The sequence below is a fragment of the Loxodonta africana genome, chromosome 12 (genome assembly GCF_030014295.1).
Source record: "Loxodonta africana isolate mLoxAfr1 chromosome 12, mLoxAfr1.hap2, whole genome shotgun sequence".
In the NCBI taxonomy this organism is placed as follows: domain Eukaryota; kingdom Metazoa; phylum Chordata; class Mammalia; order Proboscidea; family Elephantidae; genus Loxodonta; species Loxodonta africana.
Genome location: NC_087353.1, coordinates 83,789,521 through 83,806,610, shown reverse-complemented (window position 1 = coordinate 83,806,610; position 17,090 = coordinate 83,789,521). Strand labels below are relative to the sequence as shown.

At 42.5% G+C, this 17,090-nt stretch overlaps 1 protein-coding gene across 4 annotated transcripts in view; it reads left to right on the top strand.

The window, feature by feature from the left end:
• The window catches only part of NSMCE1 (NSE1 homolog, SMC5-SMC6 complex component), a 49,063-nt gene that overhangs the window by 12,132 nt on the left and 19,841 nt on the right, over positions 1-17,090 (top strand). For 3 of the 4 annotated variants that reach the window (XR_010323658.1, XM_064295733.1, XM_010598473.3), the window contains exon 2: positions 1,927-2,073. Coding sequence is in view for 3 of the 4 variants with exons in the window: in XM_064295733.1 (XP_064151803.1) it covers positions 1,938-2,073 (136 nt within the window). In the remaining variant the exon portion in view is untranslated. Of the gene's footprint in view, positions 1-1,470; positions 1,543-1,926; positions 2,074-17,090 lie in introns of all 4 variants that reach the window. The other variant, XM_003418828.4, reaches the window with a different exon arrangement.

Sequence of the window (17,090 nt, the reverse complement as noted above, 5' to 3'; positions counted from 1 at the left end):
TCATCGTTGTTTGTAAGAATTATATAAAATAAGGGTCAAAAGCTCAAAAGAGTGGCACTCAGTGCTCAAGCCTTGGTGGCCACGATTGTTTTCATTTGTCCTTACCACTGAGCCTCATTTATACCCTCATCCCCTTTTGCTGGATTGCTTTAATAGGCTGCGTACTGGACTGTGCCTCCCGTTTCTTTGTTTCTCTCGTTCATCTCCACAGTGCCAAAAAGGAGGTACCTTTCTAAAACACAGCCTGGCTGTATCACCTTCCTGCTTAAAGATCCTTTGTTTGGAGAGCTTTCATCTCCAAAGTTTCCAGGATAAAAGTCCAGCTTCCTTAGCTTGCCACATTCTATCCCTGTGTTCAGAACACCTGTTGGCAAATAAGGGATGTTCAGTCCAGAATGTGGGATGGCTGGATGAACGTCCCTTAGCCTAGTGATCAGAAATGAACTTGGCAGAACTCGATGACTGGCTGGATTTCAGGTCGAGGGAGAGGAGGATTAGAGGTTGATGCAGGTTTGTGGTTGGTAGGACTGCATGGACTGCACCATCCAAACCAGATTATTCACAAAGAGAAGGACTCAGGGGAGAAAAAAAGGTTGAGGATGGTGGGAGGAGAGGATGAGTCCAGTTTAGGATTTGTTGAGGGTGAGGTGCTGGTGAGATATTCTTGAGGATGTTTATCGGGCTGTGAAACTAAGCCTTTGATAGTGATATCTCATTTATGCTTCATCTTATGCCTTTGAGATAGTTATTACTATCATCATTTTGGAGATGAGAAGACTGAGGCTGAGTATGTTAGCTCAAAATGTTTCTGCACTGTTTGCGTAAGTTAACAGCAAATTTCCTGTCAGATCATGGTGTTCCCTGAAGTGAACAGTAAAACCTCAGGATTCCAGGCTCCACGGCAGTCAGAACCTTCAGCAGAGTGGCCTGTGATTCTGGGTTTTTAATAAGCAAGTTAAGTGATGCCTAAGATCAAGCAGGTCTGGTAAGCACTGGTCTCAGTGCCACCTGTCCATTTCCATACCCACGCTCTCAGCCCCCTCACTGTGCAGCCTCTCTGCTGCAGGAGAAGCCTTTTGATCAGGGCTTGTCTAATGCTTTTATCAGCTCTGATCTTTGTAGTTTGTGGAAAGATTCCATTTTATTACAGAACTGGGGATTTTAAAAATACTTTGCAGTCCTGCCATGACAGTCGTTTTTATTAGAGGCATGGGGAAGGAAATTAACATCTATTAAGTGTTTACTAGCAGTTCTCTAAGTGACAAGAAAACAGGCCCCAGCTAAATTTATTTAAGGCCATAGATCTGCTAAGTGGCTGAGCCAAGTTTCAGATCCAGAACTGTCTAATAGTAAAAATAGGTAACACTTGTTTAGTGCTTACAATCTTACCAGGTTTTTACATGTATTAACTCATTTAAACCTCGTAGTAATCCTATGGAGGACATTTCTACCATTATTTCTGTTTTACAGGTGGAAAAACTGAAGCACATGGAGATTTAAGCTGCTGCCCAGTTTCACACACCTCATAAACGATGGAGCCAGGTTGTGAACCCAGGCGTTCTGGCAGCAGAATCCACGCTCCCCACCACTGCCCGATACCAGCCTGCCTCACCCCGACTCATGTTCTTTTCACTTTTGTACTAGTTAGCATGAGGAACTTAATTTTTAAAACCATAACAAATTTATGTTCGTTAATGTAAATTAGCACAAGATGGATTGACACAGTGGCTGCAGCAATAGACTCAGACATAGCAACGATTGTGAGGATGGCGCAGGACTGGGCAGTGTTTCATTCTGTTGTTACATAGGGTCACTATGAGTGGGAACCGACTCAACGGCACCCAACAACAGCAAATTAGTACAAAACCTAGAGCATTGCTTCTGGTGCACCTGGTGATGACTCGATTTCTTTTACTTTTTTCTTAGTTCCTTCATCTATGCAGTGCGGTACAAGAAGAATGGGCGTCATGACGGACGTCCATCGGCGGTTCCTGCAGTTGCTGATGACGCACGGAGTGTTAGAGGAACAGGCCGTTAAACGCCTGCAGAAGCACTGCTATAAGGTTCATGACTGTACGTATCGTTACCCTGGGATTCTGTTGATCAGAGACTAGCAACACTGGTATAATATCATCTAACAGGTCACTTATTCCTGACGTTCAAGTCTTTTCACAATTTTATATCTGCTCATCTTCCTAATCTTATCTCCCACTTTTTTATTTTTAAAGTAAACCTGTCATTTAGCCCAGTGAATAAGAACTTGGACTCTGAGGCTGTATAGTTGTGGCTTATACCAAGGCTCCAGTACCTGCTTCAGCCTCAGTTTCTTCATCTCTAAAATGGGGCTAAGAAACTTACTTGACACGTAGGGTAATTCAGAGGATTAGGAGACGTATATACCTAACATCTGGCTCAGGGACAGTGCCTGGTTGGCTGTTGTTAGAGGGCAGCTTAGCACAGTGGTCAAGGGCCTATCCTTGGACGAGGCCAAAACCGGAGAGAGTGCTGTCCCTGCCCCATGCCAGCTATGGGCATTTGGAGTATCTTTGCAGGGTCGTGGGAGGAGTAAATAGGATAATCCATGTGAAGTACTTAGAGACAGGGCCAGGTGCATACTGAGCTGTCGATAACTGGAGCTGTCAAGAGAAGCAATAGGGTCAGTGTTGACGGATGAGCAGAATCAATATGGATGGATCTCAAAAGCATAGTGTTGAGTGAAAGAGAAAGTTGCTAAGTTATACTTATTGTATGATGCCGTTTTGTTAATGTTTTGTGATGTACAAAATGATCTTCATTGTTGCTGAACGTGTACAGATGTGTGTGAATGTGTAAAAGTGGACTGGAAGGGCACGCGACACATTCATGCAGGTGCCTGCCTTTGGGGAGAGGAGTGGGAATGGGTTGTCGGTAGAAATCAAAGCATTTCATCTCAATCATGTTTTGTCCTTTTATTAAAAAGGAAAGCACTTGAGGCACAGTACCATTATTAGCATATTCTAATGGTTGTCACTTCTGATTATTGGGAATACAGGTGTTTGTTTTTCATTGTGTTTTTTTTTTTTTCTCTCTATTTTTAATTTTCAAAAGACAGATGGAAAAAACAATAGAGGTGAGCTGAACTAAGAGGGGTGACAAGGGACATTTTTGGAGAGGGGTGTAAAGTACCCAGGGAAAGGGGGAGAAGAAAAAGTGCCACATTTAGAGACCTGCAACTTCTGCAGCATGATAGAGGCACACGCCAGATGGCAGAGAGCTGAGGGGTGAATGGGGTTAAGAAGGAGGAGACAGTGAGTCCAGAAACATTCTGTCAAGATGTGCAAAAGAAGGAAGAATGTTGGAGAAGGGGCTGATGTGAAGGGACTGGAGAATAGGGCCCCCTACAGTATCCTTCAGAGCACTGGTCCATTGAAGAAGTTGCCATGAGGAATTTGGGAGCTTCATGATACACATTAGCAAATTAAAGACTTGGAGGCGTCCTGTAGTAAGGAAACCTGTTTAACTGTGTTTAATTCTGTAACATACCTTCTAAACCCTAGACAAGAATATAAGATACGTAAGAACGTAAGATAAGACAAGAATAAGTTCTCTTGGAGTGTAGGTTTACACATCATGAAGAACCCTGCACACCACAGTAATGGTCTTTTTACTTAATCCCATGGACAGTGCAGCTCTCTTGAGAGATTTAAATTAGAAAAGTGACATAATTAGTGTTTTAGAATTGTCCCTCTGGTGAAAATGTATCTGCTATAATTGCCTAAACTGTGGTGGACAGAGATCTTTTGTGAGACTCCTTTATGGAAAGGGAATATTTTATGTGTCAAGTTAGTTTCTCTGGCTCTTTGAAACACACAACAGGACTTCAGGCCTACTCTTTAATATCCTCCTGAGGTAGGTAGAAGAATGCTTGCCTTAAGCCTTTATCTGCGTTACAGTTCTTTCTTTCTTCCTTTTATAGTCCTTCCCTTTTAGCTTCTCATGTAAGTCCTGAGCATGAATTTTGATGTTGATGGGGAAGTTTCAGAGCTCACTGCAAAGAGCCAGATGATGCCTTAGACTAAGAATGAAAGTATTTTTGCCTTTATTTGACCTTTAAAGTTGTTATGATCTAATTTAGGAAAGTCCTGTAGAACATGTCTAGGAATTGATTTATTCTTTATACATTTTGTGCCATTTCTGTGCCCCAAGATATGGTTATGGCCAGGGTATATGTGGTATAAGTGTAGTTTGTTTTCTTCCGCCTTTCATTAAAAAAACAAAAACAAAACACCTTGTTCCCCAGCATTATTGTTATTAGAGAGGTTTTAAAACAAAGGATGACGGAAAGAAATACTCTAAAATAAATTAGAAGACCCATTATTATATTTTACCCTTGGAAGAGATGCTCAGGAAAGTCCCCTTTTACCAACTGGAAAAATATTTAACTTCTAAGAGAATTATGAAACAAGCTATTCACCTTATTCTAATGGCAGTTGCCCAGGGCGTTTCTCCAGTTTTTCAAAGCACTTCCTCTTCTGGGCTTTTGTTTGGGCTCTCTTCTTAACCGTCATTCAAACCAAAACCAAACCCACTGCCGTCCAGTCAATTCCAACTCATAGCGACCCTATAAAAAATAGGACAGAGTAAAACTGCCCCATAGGGTTCCCAAGGCTGTAATCTTTATGGAAACAGACTGCCACATCTTTCTCCCATGGAGCCACGGGTGGGTTTGAACTGCTGACCTTTTAGTTAGCAGCTCAGCGCTTAAGCACTGTACCACCAGGGTTCCTCTAACTGTCATTCCAAAAACCAAACCAAATCCACTGCCATCAAGTTGATTCTGACTCACAGTGACCCTATAGGACAGAGTAGAATGCTGCCCTGTAGGGTTTCCAAGGAGCGGCTGGTGGATTCAAACTGCCAATCTTTTGGTTAGCAGCCGTAGCTCTTAACCACTGTGCCACCAGGGTGCCTTTACTGTCATTAGGGAGAAACAAGCTCCACAATTCTGCTGGTGAGGAGTTGCAGTTTTGTTCTGAAATCCTGGTGCAAAGGCTTGGGTCTAGCTTTCTGAAGGGCATCGGGAACCTGTGTTCTTAGAGCACCTTAGATTTTGAGCCAGGACTTGAGTACAAACGTACGTCATTCACCCAAGAAACTTTCCTGAGACACTCATGTGGGCCAGGCCTCTATTCTAGTGACAAATGATACAGAGCTAAAAATCCTACTTCGCCTTGGGCCTCACGTGGCATATACACAGTGAATCAGTTGATTTCCATATAAGCACCCTGGTTGGAAGGTAGGCATAGGTTGCCTGTTTTAGTCATCTAGTGTTGCTATAACAAAAGTGTCACAAGTGGATGACTTCAACAAACAGAAGTTTATTCTCTCACAGATTAGTAGGCAGGAAGTCTCAATTTAGGATGCCAGCTCAGTAGAAAGCTTTCTCTCTCTGCTGGCTCTGGGCGGAGGTCCTTGTCAATCTTCCCTGGTCGAGGAGCTTCTTAGCTCAGGACCCCAGGCCCAAAGGACATGGTATTCTCCTGGCTCTTATTTCTGGGTTGTATGAGGTCCCCTTGTCTCTCTGTTTACTTCTCTCTTTTATATCTCAAAAGAGATTGGCTCAAGACACAATCTAATGTTGTATATTAAGTCATGCCTCATTAACATAACTGCTGATAATCCCATCTCATTAACATCATAGAGATAGGATTTGCAACACATAGGAAAATCACATCAGATGACACAATGGTAGACAATTGCACAATATTGGGAATCACGGCCTAGTCAAGTTGACAGATATTTTGGGGGGACACGATTCAATCCATGACAATGCGTAAGGAGTAAGATCTGGATTTGAGGATTTCCGCAGATCACGGAAGGGCAGTGATTTTGGAGAAACAGGCAACGATGGTAAAAACCCTCAGCAAATTAGAAACATGTGGGAACTTCCATAAGCTAAGAAGGGGCATTGTCTTAGTCATTTAGTGCTGCTGTAACAGAAATACTATAAGTGAAAGGCTTTAGCAAAGAAAAATTTATTCTCTCAGTCTAGAAGTCCAAATTCAGGGTGCCAGCTCCAGGGGAAGGCTTTCTTTCTCTGTCGGCTCTGGGGAAGGTCCTTGTCATCAATCTTCCCCAGTTGAGGAGCTTCTCAGCACAGGGACCCCAGGTCCAAAGGATATTCTCCTGGCTCTTGTTTCTTCGTGGTATGAGGTCCCCATGTCTCTCCGTCTGCTTCTGTCTTTTATATCTTGAAGAAATTGGTTTAAGACAAAATCTAATCTTGTAGATTGAGTCCTGTCTCATTAACATAGCTGCCTCATTAACGTCACAGAGGTAGGATTTACAGCACATAGGAAAATCACATCACGTGACAAAATGGTGGACAATCATGCAATACTGGGAATCCTGGACTAGCCAAGTTGACAGATATTTTGGGGGGACACAATTCAGTCCATAATAGGCATCTACATAAAACCTACAGCTAATGTCATACTTAATGATGAAGGACTGGATACTTTCCCCCAAAGATTAGAAGCAAGACTAGAATGTGTATTTTCACTAGTTCTGTTCAACGTTGAGGAAACCCTGGTGGCATAGTGGTTATGAGCTATGTCTGCTAATCAAAAGGTCGGCAGTTCAAATCTACCAGATGCTCCTTGGAAACTCCTTGGAGCAGTTCTACTCTGGCCTATAGGGTTGCTATTAGTTGGAATCAACTTGACAGCAACGGGTTTTTTTTTTTTAATTCAACATTGCAGTAGATGTTCTAGCCAGTATAGTCAGGCAGAAAAGAAAGAAGGAAGAAAGAAGCAAGGAAGGAGAGAGAAGAGGCATCCATATTGGAAAGGAAGAAGTAAAACTACCTATCCGCAGATGACACGATTGTCTATGTAGAAAATCTGATGGAATCTACAGAAGAGCTACTAGAACGAGTGAGTTGAGCAAGGTCACAGGATACAAGATCAACTTCCAAACATCAATTACATTCCTATATGTTGTTTTTGTTAGGTGCCATTGAGTCAGTTCTGACTCATAGCAACCCTGTGCGCGACAGAACGAAACACTGTGCCCAGTCCTGTGCCATCCTCACCATCCTTGCTGTGTTTGAGCCCATTGTTGCAGCCACTGTGTCAGTCCATCTCATTAAGGGATTTCCTCTTTTTCACTGACCCTTTACTTTAACAAGCATGATGTCCTTCTCCAGGGACTGGTCCCTCCTGATAACATGTCCAAAGCACGGAAGACAGAGTCTCACCATCCTCAATTGATAACATGTCCAAAATACATGAGACAAGTCTCACCTCCACACTTCTAAGGGGCATCCTGGCTGTACTTCTTCCAAGACAGATACGAGCAACAAATAATCAGAAATCAAAATCAAGAAGCAGCATCTTTATCATAGCATCAAAAATACAAAATACCTGGGAATAAATCTGACAAAAGATGTGTAAGTCCTATATGACGAAAACTATAAAACATGTTGTTAGGTGCCATCCAGTTGGTTCTGACTCACAGTGACCCTATGTACAACAAAACAAAATACTGCCCAGTCATGCACCATCCTCACAATTGCTGCTATGTTTGAGCTCATTGTTGTAGCCACTGTGTCAATACATGTCTTTGAGGTTCTTCCTCTTTTTCACTGACCCTCTGCTTTATCAAGTAGGATGTCCTTCTCCAGGGACTGGTACCTCCTGATAACATGCCTTAAAGTACATGAGACTAAGTCTTGCCGTCCTCTCATCCAAGGAGCACTCTGGCTATACTTCTAAGATAGACTTGTTCGTTCTTCAGACACTCCTTAGTATATTCAGTATTTTTCACCAACATAGCGGAGAGAAATCAACAATCTTAATAAATGGAAAGACATACCTTGTTCATAGGCCAGAAAACTCAATATTATTAAGATGTTGGTTTTCCTCAAATTGAGTTATAGATTCAACTTAATCTGAAATCAGAACACTGCAGGTGTTTTTGTAGAAATTGACAAGCTGATTTTAAAAATGCAGTGGACCTAAAGGAACAAAAACTTATAAAAATAAGACGATCAAACTTGTAGGACTAATACTACCTGATTTCAAGACGTATAGCTACAGTAATCCGGACAGTGTAATATCAGCGTAAAGATAGGCATATAGATCAATGGAACAGAATAGAGAGTCCAGAAATAGACTTGCACATAGATGGACACCTGATTTTTTGACAGAAATGCAAAGGCAATTCAGTGGACAAAGATAATCTTTTCAACAAATGGTGGTAGGTTAATTGGCTATCTGTATTCAGAAATAGGAATCTTGATCCAAAAATTAACTCCAGATGGATCGCAGACCTAAATCTAAAACCTAAAGCTATAAGACTTTGTGACCTTGAGTTAGGCAAAGATTTCTTGGAAACAACACCAAAAGTATGATGCATAAGAGGACAAATTAGTAAATTGGACTTCAAAATAAAAAGCTCCTATTCTTTACAATATATTGTTAAGAGAATGAAAATGCAAGCCAAAGACTGAGAGAAAATATTTGCAAATCATTTATCCGATAAAGGACTTGTATTCAGAATATACATACAGAGGACTCTCAAAACTCAGCAATAAGAAAACATACAACCCAATTAAAAAACGGGCAGAAGGTTTGAACAGACACTTAACGAAAAAAGTTATGTGGATGGCAAACAAAAATATAACAACAAACAAGCATATGTTTGAAGCACCATCCTAGAAGTCTGACTCAGAAGAGTTGGTAAGTAGTTATGGAAAGTTTCTTTAGTTCAGTTTCTCAAAAACAAACATCTGGGAGCCAGGACTCTGAGTCCTTCCCAAGTGGCCTCAGGCCGCTTGTGGAATGGGTGGGTGCTCAAGCCCTGTGATTTTGTGGTAGAGTGGCGTTGAATACTGTAGTGAGGTGTATGCTGTTGCCTAGCGTGGGATTTGAGGGTGTCTGCAAACCTGGACCAGACTTTTGGCTGGAGCCTCTGTTTCATTTATCATGTAGTGTTATGGATTGAATTGCGTCCCCCAAAAGTATGTGTGGTTATAATCCCATTTGGGGATGGGTTTTCTTTGTTAATGAGGCAGCATTAGTGTAAGGTATATTGTCAGTCAGTCTCTTTTGAGATATAAAAGAGCAGATTGACCAAGCAAACAAGCAAGCAAGCAAAAATGGGGGAAGATAGATACCAAGCTACACGAGATTGCTGAGGAATAGAAGCTGGTAAGAGACAAGGACCTTTCCCCAGAGCCCACTGAGAAGGAAGCCTTCCCCTGGAGCCGCACCTTGAATTCAGACTTCTGTCCTCCTAGCTGAAAAAATAAGGAGTCCTGGTGGTACAGTGGTTAAGGGCTTAGCTGCTAACCAAAAGGTCGGTGGTTTGAACCCACCAGCTGCTCCTCAGGGGAAAGATGTGACATGTAAAGATTCCAGCCTTGGAAACCCATGGGACAGTTCTACACTGTCCTGTAGGGTGGCTCTGAGTCAGAATCAACTCAACAGCAGCAAGTTTTGTTTTTTTTTTTTAAACCCTGAGAAAATAAATTTCTGTGTGTTAAAGCCACCCACTTGTGGTGTTTGTGTTACAGCCCCAGCAGGAGGTAACTAAGACTTGTGAATTTACTGAGCAGAAGCAGAAAGTCACCACAGCCTACACATCTACAGGGCAATGATACCCTCAGAGTTATTTGCTTTGTTAAAATGTTCTGGGGCTGAAAAGGCATGCCTTGTTTTTTTGGTTGAACAAGTTGGTGACCGAGAACTTTTTAAGGGCATCATCAGGTCCAGTCCCATCATTTTACAAATAAGGAAGCAGAGGCTCCTAGAAGTTGGCTGTGCTGCCCAGCTGGTGGCAGAGCAGGGCTGGCATCCAGGGCTTTCTGGCTGCGTGCCCTCATCATTGCCACATGCTGCCTTCCTACCCAGGGCCAAGTTCACTGATGGAGTTCATGGCCACAATATCCTAGAGGAGCTTTCTAAATTTATTTTTTATTTTGAAATAATTCCATTCTCACAGAAAAGTTGCAAGAATAGTACAAAGGACTTTTCTTTTTTTGCTTAAATCATTTGCGAGTAGGTTACCAACTTGAAGTTCCATTACCTCTAAATTCTTTAGGGTGTATTTCCTTCTAGTCAGGACATCCTTCTAAATAGCCATAGTGTAACTACTAATATCAGGAAGGTAACATAGATCCATCACTGCTGTCTATTCCACAGACTCCATTTAAGTTTCCCTGTCCCAGTGGAGCTCTGGTGGCACAGTGCTGCTAACCAAAAGGTCGGCAGTTCGAATCCACTGGCCGCTCCTTGGAAACCCTATGGAGCAGTTCTGCTCTGTCCTAATAGGGTCGTTATGAGTCAGAATCAACTGGACAGCAAGGGCTTTTTTTTTTTTTTTTTTTTTTGGCAGTTGTCCCACTACTGATTTTTAGCAAAGGATCCACATGTTGCATTTCATTGTTATGTGTCTTTAGACTCCTTAAATCGGGAGTAATTCTTCAGTCTTTCCTTAATCTTTATGACCTTGATTTTTTAAGGATTACAGGATAATTATTTTGTAGAACAGTGCTGTCTGATAGGAATATAATGTAAGCTACACGTGTCATTTAAAATTTTCTGGTAGCCACGTTCAAAACAGTAAAAAGTAGCAGGTGAAATTAATTTTAATACTATAATATAATATGTTTAAGATATTATCATTTCAGTATGTAATCAACATAAAATAGTCTCAACAATGGACTCACACATACCAATGGTTGTGAAGATGACCCAGGACCGGGCAACAATTCATTCTGTATAAGACACAAGGTCACCATGAGTTGGAGCAGACTTGATGACAACTAACAATGACAATAATAATCAATATAAAAAGTTACCAGTGAGACATTTTATATATTTTTTGTATTACCTCTTTGAAATCTAGTGTATATTTTACACTTACAAAACAAAACAAAAAAAACCCAAAAAACAAGCCTGTTGCCATTGAGTCTGTTCTGACTCATAGCAACCCTATCAGGACAGAGTAGAACTGCCCCAAAGAGTTTCCAAGCAGTGGCAGGTGGATTCGAACTGTCGACGTTTTGGTTAGCAGCCATAGCTCTTAACCACTGTGCCATCAGGGTTTCCTCTGCACTTACAGCATATTTTAATTGAGATTAGGCATATTTCGAGTGCTCAGCAGGCACTTGTGCTTGTGGCTACTGTATTGGACAGTCCAGTTTTGAATGTTCCTCTGTTTAGGTTTGTCTGATGTTTCCTCCTGATTAGATTCAGGCCGTGCTTTTTTTTTCAGTTGCCCTTTTTTTTTTTTATTTTTAAAAGCAGTTTTGGGGTTATAGAAAAATTGTGCAGAAAGAGTTCCTATGTGCCCGTCTCCCCTCTGCACACAGTTTTTCCTGGTATTAAACACCTTGCATTCACGTGGTGCATTTGTTACAGCTGATGAACCAGTGTCAATACAGTCTCACTAACTGAAGTCCATAGTTTATATTAGGGTTCACTCTTTGTGTTGTACAGTCCTATGGACTTTGACAAATGTATCACATCAGGTCAGGTGTTATTTTTTGGCAGAGATAATATAGAAGTGATACTGTGTACTTCTCTTTGCATTCTAGCAGGGGGTGTACAGTTGATGAAGATAATGTCTTCCAGGTTTCTCCACTGTCAAGTTACTCTGTTTCCAATGTGATAAGCATTTTGTGGGAAGGTACTTTGAGACAAGATAAATAGCCCAGTCCTCAGCCTGCTTTCATCCACTAGCTTTAGCATCCATTGATGTTTCTTCTCATTCTTAATCCAGTGGTTGCCAAATTGCTGGGAGGTACTGAGCTATACTCTCTGTTGTTGTTAGGCGCCATCAGGTCGGTTCCAACTCATAGAGACCCTATGTACAGCAAAACGAAACACTGCCAGTTCCTGCACCATCCTCACAATCGTTGTTATGCTTGAGCCCATTGTTGTAGCCACTGTGTCAGTCCATCCCGTTGATGGTCTTCTTCTCTTTCACTGGCCCTCCACTTTACCAAGCATCTTTCTCCAGCACCAACATTTCGCAGTTAATTATGCTGTATGGTCAAGCCATGTTTTTAAAATTTTTCTCTTTTTAGGCATTTCACTTATCTTTTGTGCTAAGAACAAAAGTATCTAAACTTTTAGATTAAAAAATTACGATTCGAATTATTTCAGTGAGCAGAATAAATAATGTGATGTTCAGGCAGAAAAACCAGTTGGCTAAAGTGCGTGTGTCAAAACTAGATTAGTGAACTCGATAGCAGAGGAAAACTGGGGTTTGGTAATATTTTCGGTTTTTGTCAAACTTGTATCCGCCTTCATCCCGTATTTGTTTTCCTCATGCCAATTTACATGTCTTTATTTGCTCTGGTGTCTTTGTGCATACTGGAGGGCTCATGACCATCGTGAGGCAGCAAGCCTTAATAGCGGGTCATCAGTGACATTCTTGACGTCTTTGTGTAGTTTTCCATCTCGTATTGCAGTCATATCTGTCAGCACCTCTCTTTCCAAGGAAAGCTTTGTGATAACTAGAAGCTAGTTCCAAGTAAAATTTCCTTCTACTTTTAAGGATTTCTTTGTACCTCTGTCCTGTGGCTACGATGAACAATTAATAAGCTTAATTGTCAGTTTATCAAGGGGGATTAGGTCTGTGGTCATAACCTAAAAGTAGCAAAAAATTAGCATGAAAACTGACATCGAAAGTGTGACTCAATGAATTTTTCAACGTGTAGAGTTTCACAACAGGTAATTGTCATGTGGTTAGATAGAAATCTTTGGGTTCAAGAATCACTTTAACCATGAGAAAATTAACGCTGTTGTTGCTTGCAAATACCTGGCTCTTGGTGTGGACTAGATGTGTCCAAATCACAGCCCACTCTTGACTTTGTGCAGTGCAGGACCCAGGGTGGGACCGATCCCCAGCAGTACATTCAGGCCAGCAGGGATCTCTGAGCTGGGATGTCTGTGTGCGTCACTCTTCCAAGTGTAGACATCATTTGCTTTGGAATGCATCATGCACTAGATCCCAAACACAAGGGAGGTCGTGTATGGGTGGGTGGGAGGAGTGGGAATGAATCCTTCAATAGGAGTACCACAAACTCCACCACCAGACTTGCCCTGGCAGGAACAGTGAAACCATTGTTCAAAGACATGGGTTCAAAACCTGTTTCTACAGGGACTTGGGAAAATTCTTCTGCTTTTCTGAGTCTCAGCTTTCTGTTTATAAAGGAAATCATATCTACCTTTTGGAAAAGTTGTGAGGATTAAATGAGGGAATTCATGGTAAGTGCCTGCACAGGGTACTTCTCAGTACCCGTTCCGTAATGCTAGTTGCTGCCCCTTCCTTCTGTATTCCTCTCCATGTCATCTGATCCCAGGCAGGGCTGGGCAGTGGGGGTGTAGGTGGTGGTAGTGACTGTCAGAAAATCCATAATATGAGTATAATAGTGTACTAGGAATCATTATGTAGGGTTGCATTCCTGATGCTGTGATTTTCCCAGAAAATCCAGAAGGTGTGGTCACCACTGATATAGCACATCTTTGTCGGTCAGCCAGTGAACATGTGTTTGGTCTGTTGTGTGTCCAGCAGTGCTCTTGGTGATACAGTGATATAATGGTGAACAAGAGCAGCAGAGTCCCAGCCCTCAGGGAGCTTACATTCCAGTAAGAATAGAGAAGGGCAGAAGACAATGACTGGTAGACAGATGAATGTAGTTTTAGGTGCTGAGTGCCGATAAGAAGATACAGTAAAGGATGTGGTAGAGCATGCCCGGGGATGTGGTTTTGGCCAAGGTCTCGGTGAGGGCTTTCTGCTGAGGTGATGTTTTTGTTGATGCCTGTAAGGTGAAGGCAGCCATGCAAAGATCTGGGGGAGAAGCTTTCCAAGTCAAAGGAACAACATGTGTGCAGGTCCTGAGATGGGGAGGAGCTTTGCATGTGTGCGCGACAGAAGGAGGGCCATGTGATTGGAGGGCAGAGTGAAGGGGGAGCGCAGGAAATGGGGACTGGGCAGTGATAGGGTCCAACAGGCAGGCATGTGGATAGGGTGGCGGGAAGTCATTGATGGCTTCTAGGTGGGACAGTGCTCCACAGAAACAGCGTGAAAGCCACTCGTCCCAACAATAGGTGGACCATCTGTTTTCAAAGGGTGAGTTTAAAACGAAATGTATGTTAACAGTATCAACAGTGAAATTCTGCTGAAAGTGGTTTACCTTTTCTGTGATGACTCACATTGTAATTCAGGACTTTACATGCTCAGTATCATTGTTGGGAACAAGTCAATATTGCTCAGTATACCTTGGGCAAGGGGACTGCCCAGTAGGTGGGTTTACTCTAGCTATAGGGACAGCAAGTGCGTCCTTGTCACTCCTGCAGCAGTGTCACTGTGGGCTTTCAGGCACCTAATGCATGGCCGCCAAGATGTGGGGAATGGGGCAAGTACTGAAAATTAAAGTTTTAAGCACCGCCATTTGAAATAAGACCGAAGAGTAAACTTTCTAACTGAAATAACCTCTTAATTAAAAAAAAAAAAAATTTACCTCTGTATGCTCTGAAATGGATCTTTAACAATAGTTTAAAAGCCATCTGTTATTAAGAGCTTGTCCCGCGGATGTAGAGTCTGTGGGTGGTGCAAACAGTTGATGCACTTAGCTGCTAACAGAAAGATTGGAGGTTTGAATCCACCCAGAGGTGCTTCTACTTCTGAAAAATCAGCTGTTGAAAACTTTATGGATCACAGTTTTACTCTGACACACATGAAGTTGCCATGAGTTGGATCGATTTGGTGGCAACTGGTAAATTCCTCCCATACTGTCAGAGACCCTGAGCTAACCCACCTTGTTACGGGACACTCATTTTTTTTTTTTCGATTCTGGCTCTTGAGTGTTAAGGGTCAAGTTATGTGGTTGTTGAACACTGAAATATATGTATGTTGTTAGGTGCCATCGAGTCAGTTCTGACTCATAGTGACCCTATGTACACAGAACGAAACATTGCCTGGGCCTACGCTGTGTTTGAGCCCATTGTTACAGCTACTGTGTCAGCCCATCTCATTGCAGGTCTTCCTCTTTTTCACTGACCCTCTGTTTTACCAGGCGTGTTGTCCTTCTCCAGGGACTGGTCCCTCCTGATAACATGTCAAAAGTATGTGAGATAAAGTTTCACTATCCTCTCTTCTAAGAGCATTCTGGCTATACTTCTTCCAAGACAGATTTGTTGGTTCTTTTGGCAGTCCGTGGCATATTCAATATTCTTTGCCAACAACATAATTCAAATATACCAATGCTTCCTTATTCATTGTCGAGCTTTCACATGCGTATGAGGCAACTGAAAATAACATGGCTTGGGTCAGGTACATTTTAGATCTCAAGGTGACACTTTAAAGAGGTCTTTTGCAGCAGATTTGCCGCATGCAGTGTGTTGTTTGATTTCTTGACTGCCGCTACCGTGGGTGCTGATTGTAGATCCAAATAAAATGAAATCCTTGACTTCAGTCTTTTCTCTGTTTATCATGATGTTGCTTATTATGAGGATTTTTGTTTTCTTTTTGTTGAGGCATAATCCATACGGAAGGCTGCGGTCTTCGATATCCATCAGTAAGTGTTTCAAATCCTCTTCACATTCAGCTAGCAAGGTTGTGTCATCTGTGTAACGCAGGTCGTTAATGAATCTTCTTCTTACAGTCCAGTTTCTCGGATTAATCTGAGAAGTTATATATACATATATGTGTGTGCGTGTTTGTATCTATGAGTAAAACTTTTTATTATGGAAAGGTAGAGAAAATAGTATATGGGTATGTACCCATAACCCAGCTGAAGTGATGACCAGCTCATGGCCAGTCTTGTATTATCCGTACCCCTACCACATAGTCCCCACACTATTTTGAAGCAAATCTCAGACATTCTTGTATCCCTTCATTTCTAAGTAAGATTTTTTTAAATGACTGCTCAAGTCATTTCGTCATTGCACTGAACTAAAGGCCAGATTCTGGTTTCTGGTCTGGACTTTGTCACTGGCCTTTTGATCTTGGGTAAGTCCTTAGCCCCTCTCACTCTCGGTGTCCTCTTTTGTGAAACAGAGACAGTAGTCCCTCCCGGCTCCCAGTTGTTAAGGATGGTCTCACGAGATCACGAGGGAGCAGTACTGTGGCACGTAGCGGATTGGTGGAGAGATGTAGAGAAGTGTTTGTCTAATAATTAGTATTTACTACATAAAAGACACTTCTTTTTGTCAACTTTCCCTCCGTCCCTGCCCCTCTCAGCACTGTTGACTAGCCATACTTTGGGAGTGCCATTGTAAACGTTAACCTTTTCACTCGCATATCTGAATGCAGAGAGAGAGCTGCAGCAGAAGCGAGGTCCAGTGGCCCCTCGCACATCTCTGGCCCAGTGTCCTGCCTGCCTGCCTTTCCTTCTCCCCAGCTCAGGGGTCTACTCTCTCGGGGCTGGGTCTGCCCCAGTGCCTGTGGCCAATCCAGGGCCTGGGCTGTCTCATCCTTAGCTCAAATGAGGGGGCTGTCATGGAGGGCAAGGTGGCCCACATGTGGTGTGTTCCCTTGGGGTGTTATATTTTTCTGTTATTTCCTCTGCCTAAAAATAGCATTTCCTGTCAGTGGTGCCTAGTTTGGAACAAAACTATTTGTTGGTCGTAGATTAGGGCCACCGACTTACTACTGATTGCCTGCTCTCCAAGTGCACAGTGATTCCTACGTCACAGTAGCCTGTGGGGAAGCAGGGACTCTGATTAGCAGCAAGGGTTCATTGGTAAAGATAAAATTTTAATTTTTATGAGAAAATATGTACTGAGGTAGCCAGGAAAAAAAAAATCTCTCAAAATGAATTTAGCCAACCCATCCTCCTTAGAGGAGCTATGAACTCTGGTTCAGGGCTGCCCAGCCTGTCAACTATCTTGAGTCCCAGCTTTCAGTTGCCCCAACTGAAAGGCATTTCCTGCTAAAGTGCTTTTCTCTCCACTTCTGGGTCTTTGGCCTTTAAATGAGCTTCTCCTGAAGCAGTGCATTGCAGCCCCCTCCGTGACCTGGCTGAGCCATCCAGTGGGATCTCCTCTCTTTGCCGAGGGAAAGATGGATGTTGGCTGGTCCCAGCTCCTGCTGTG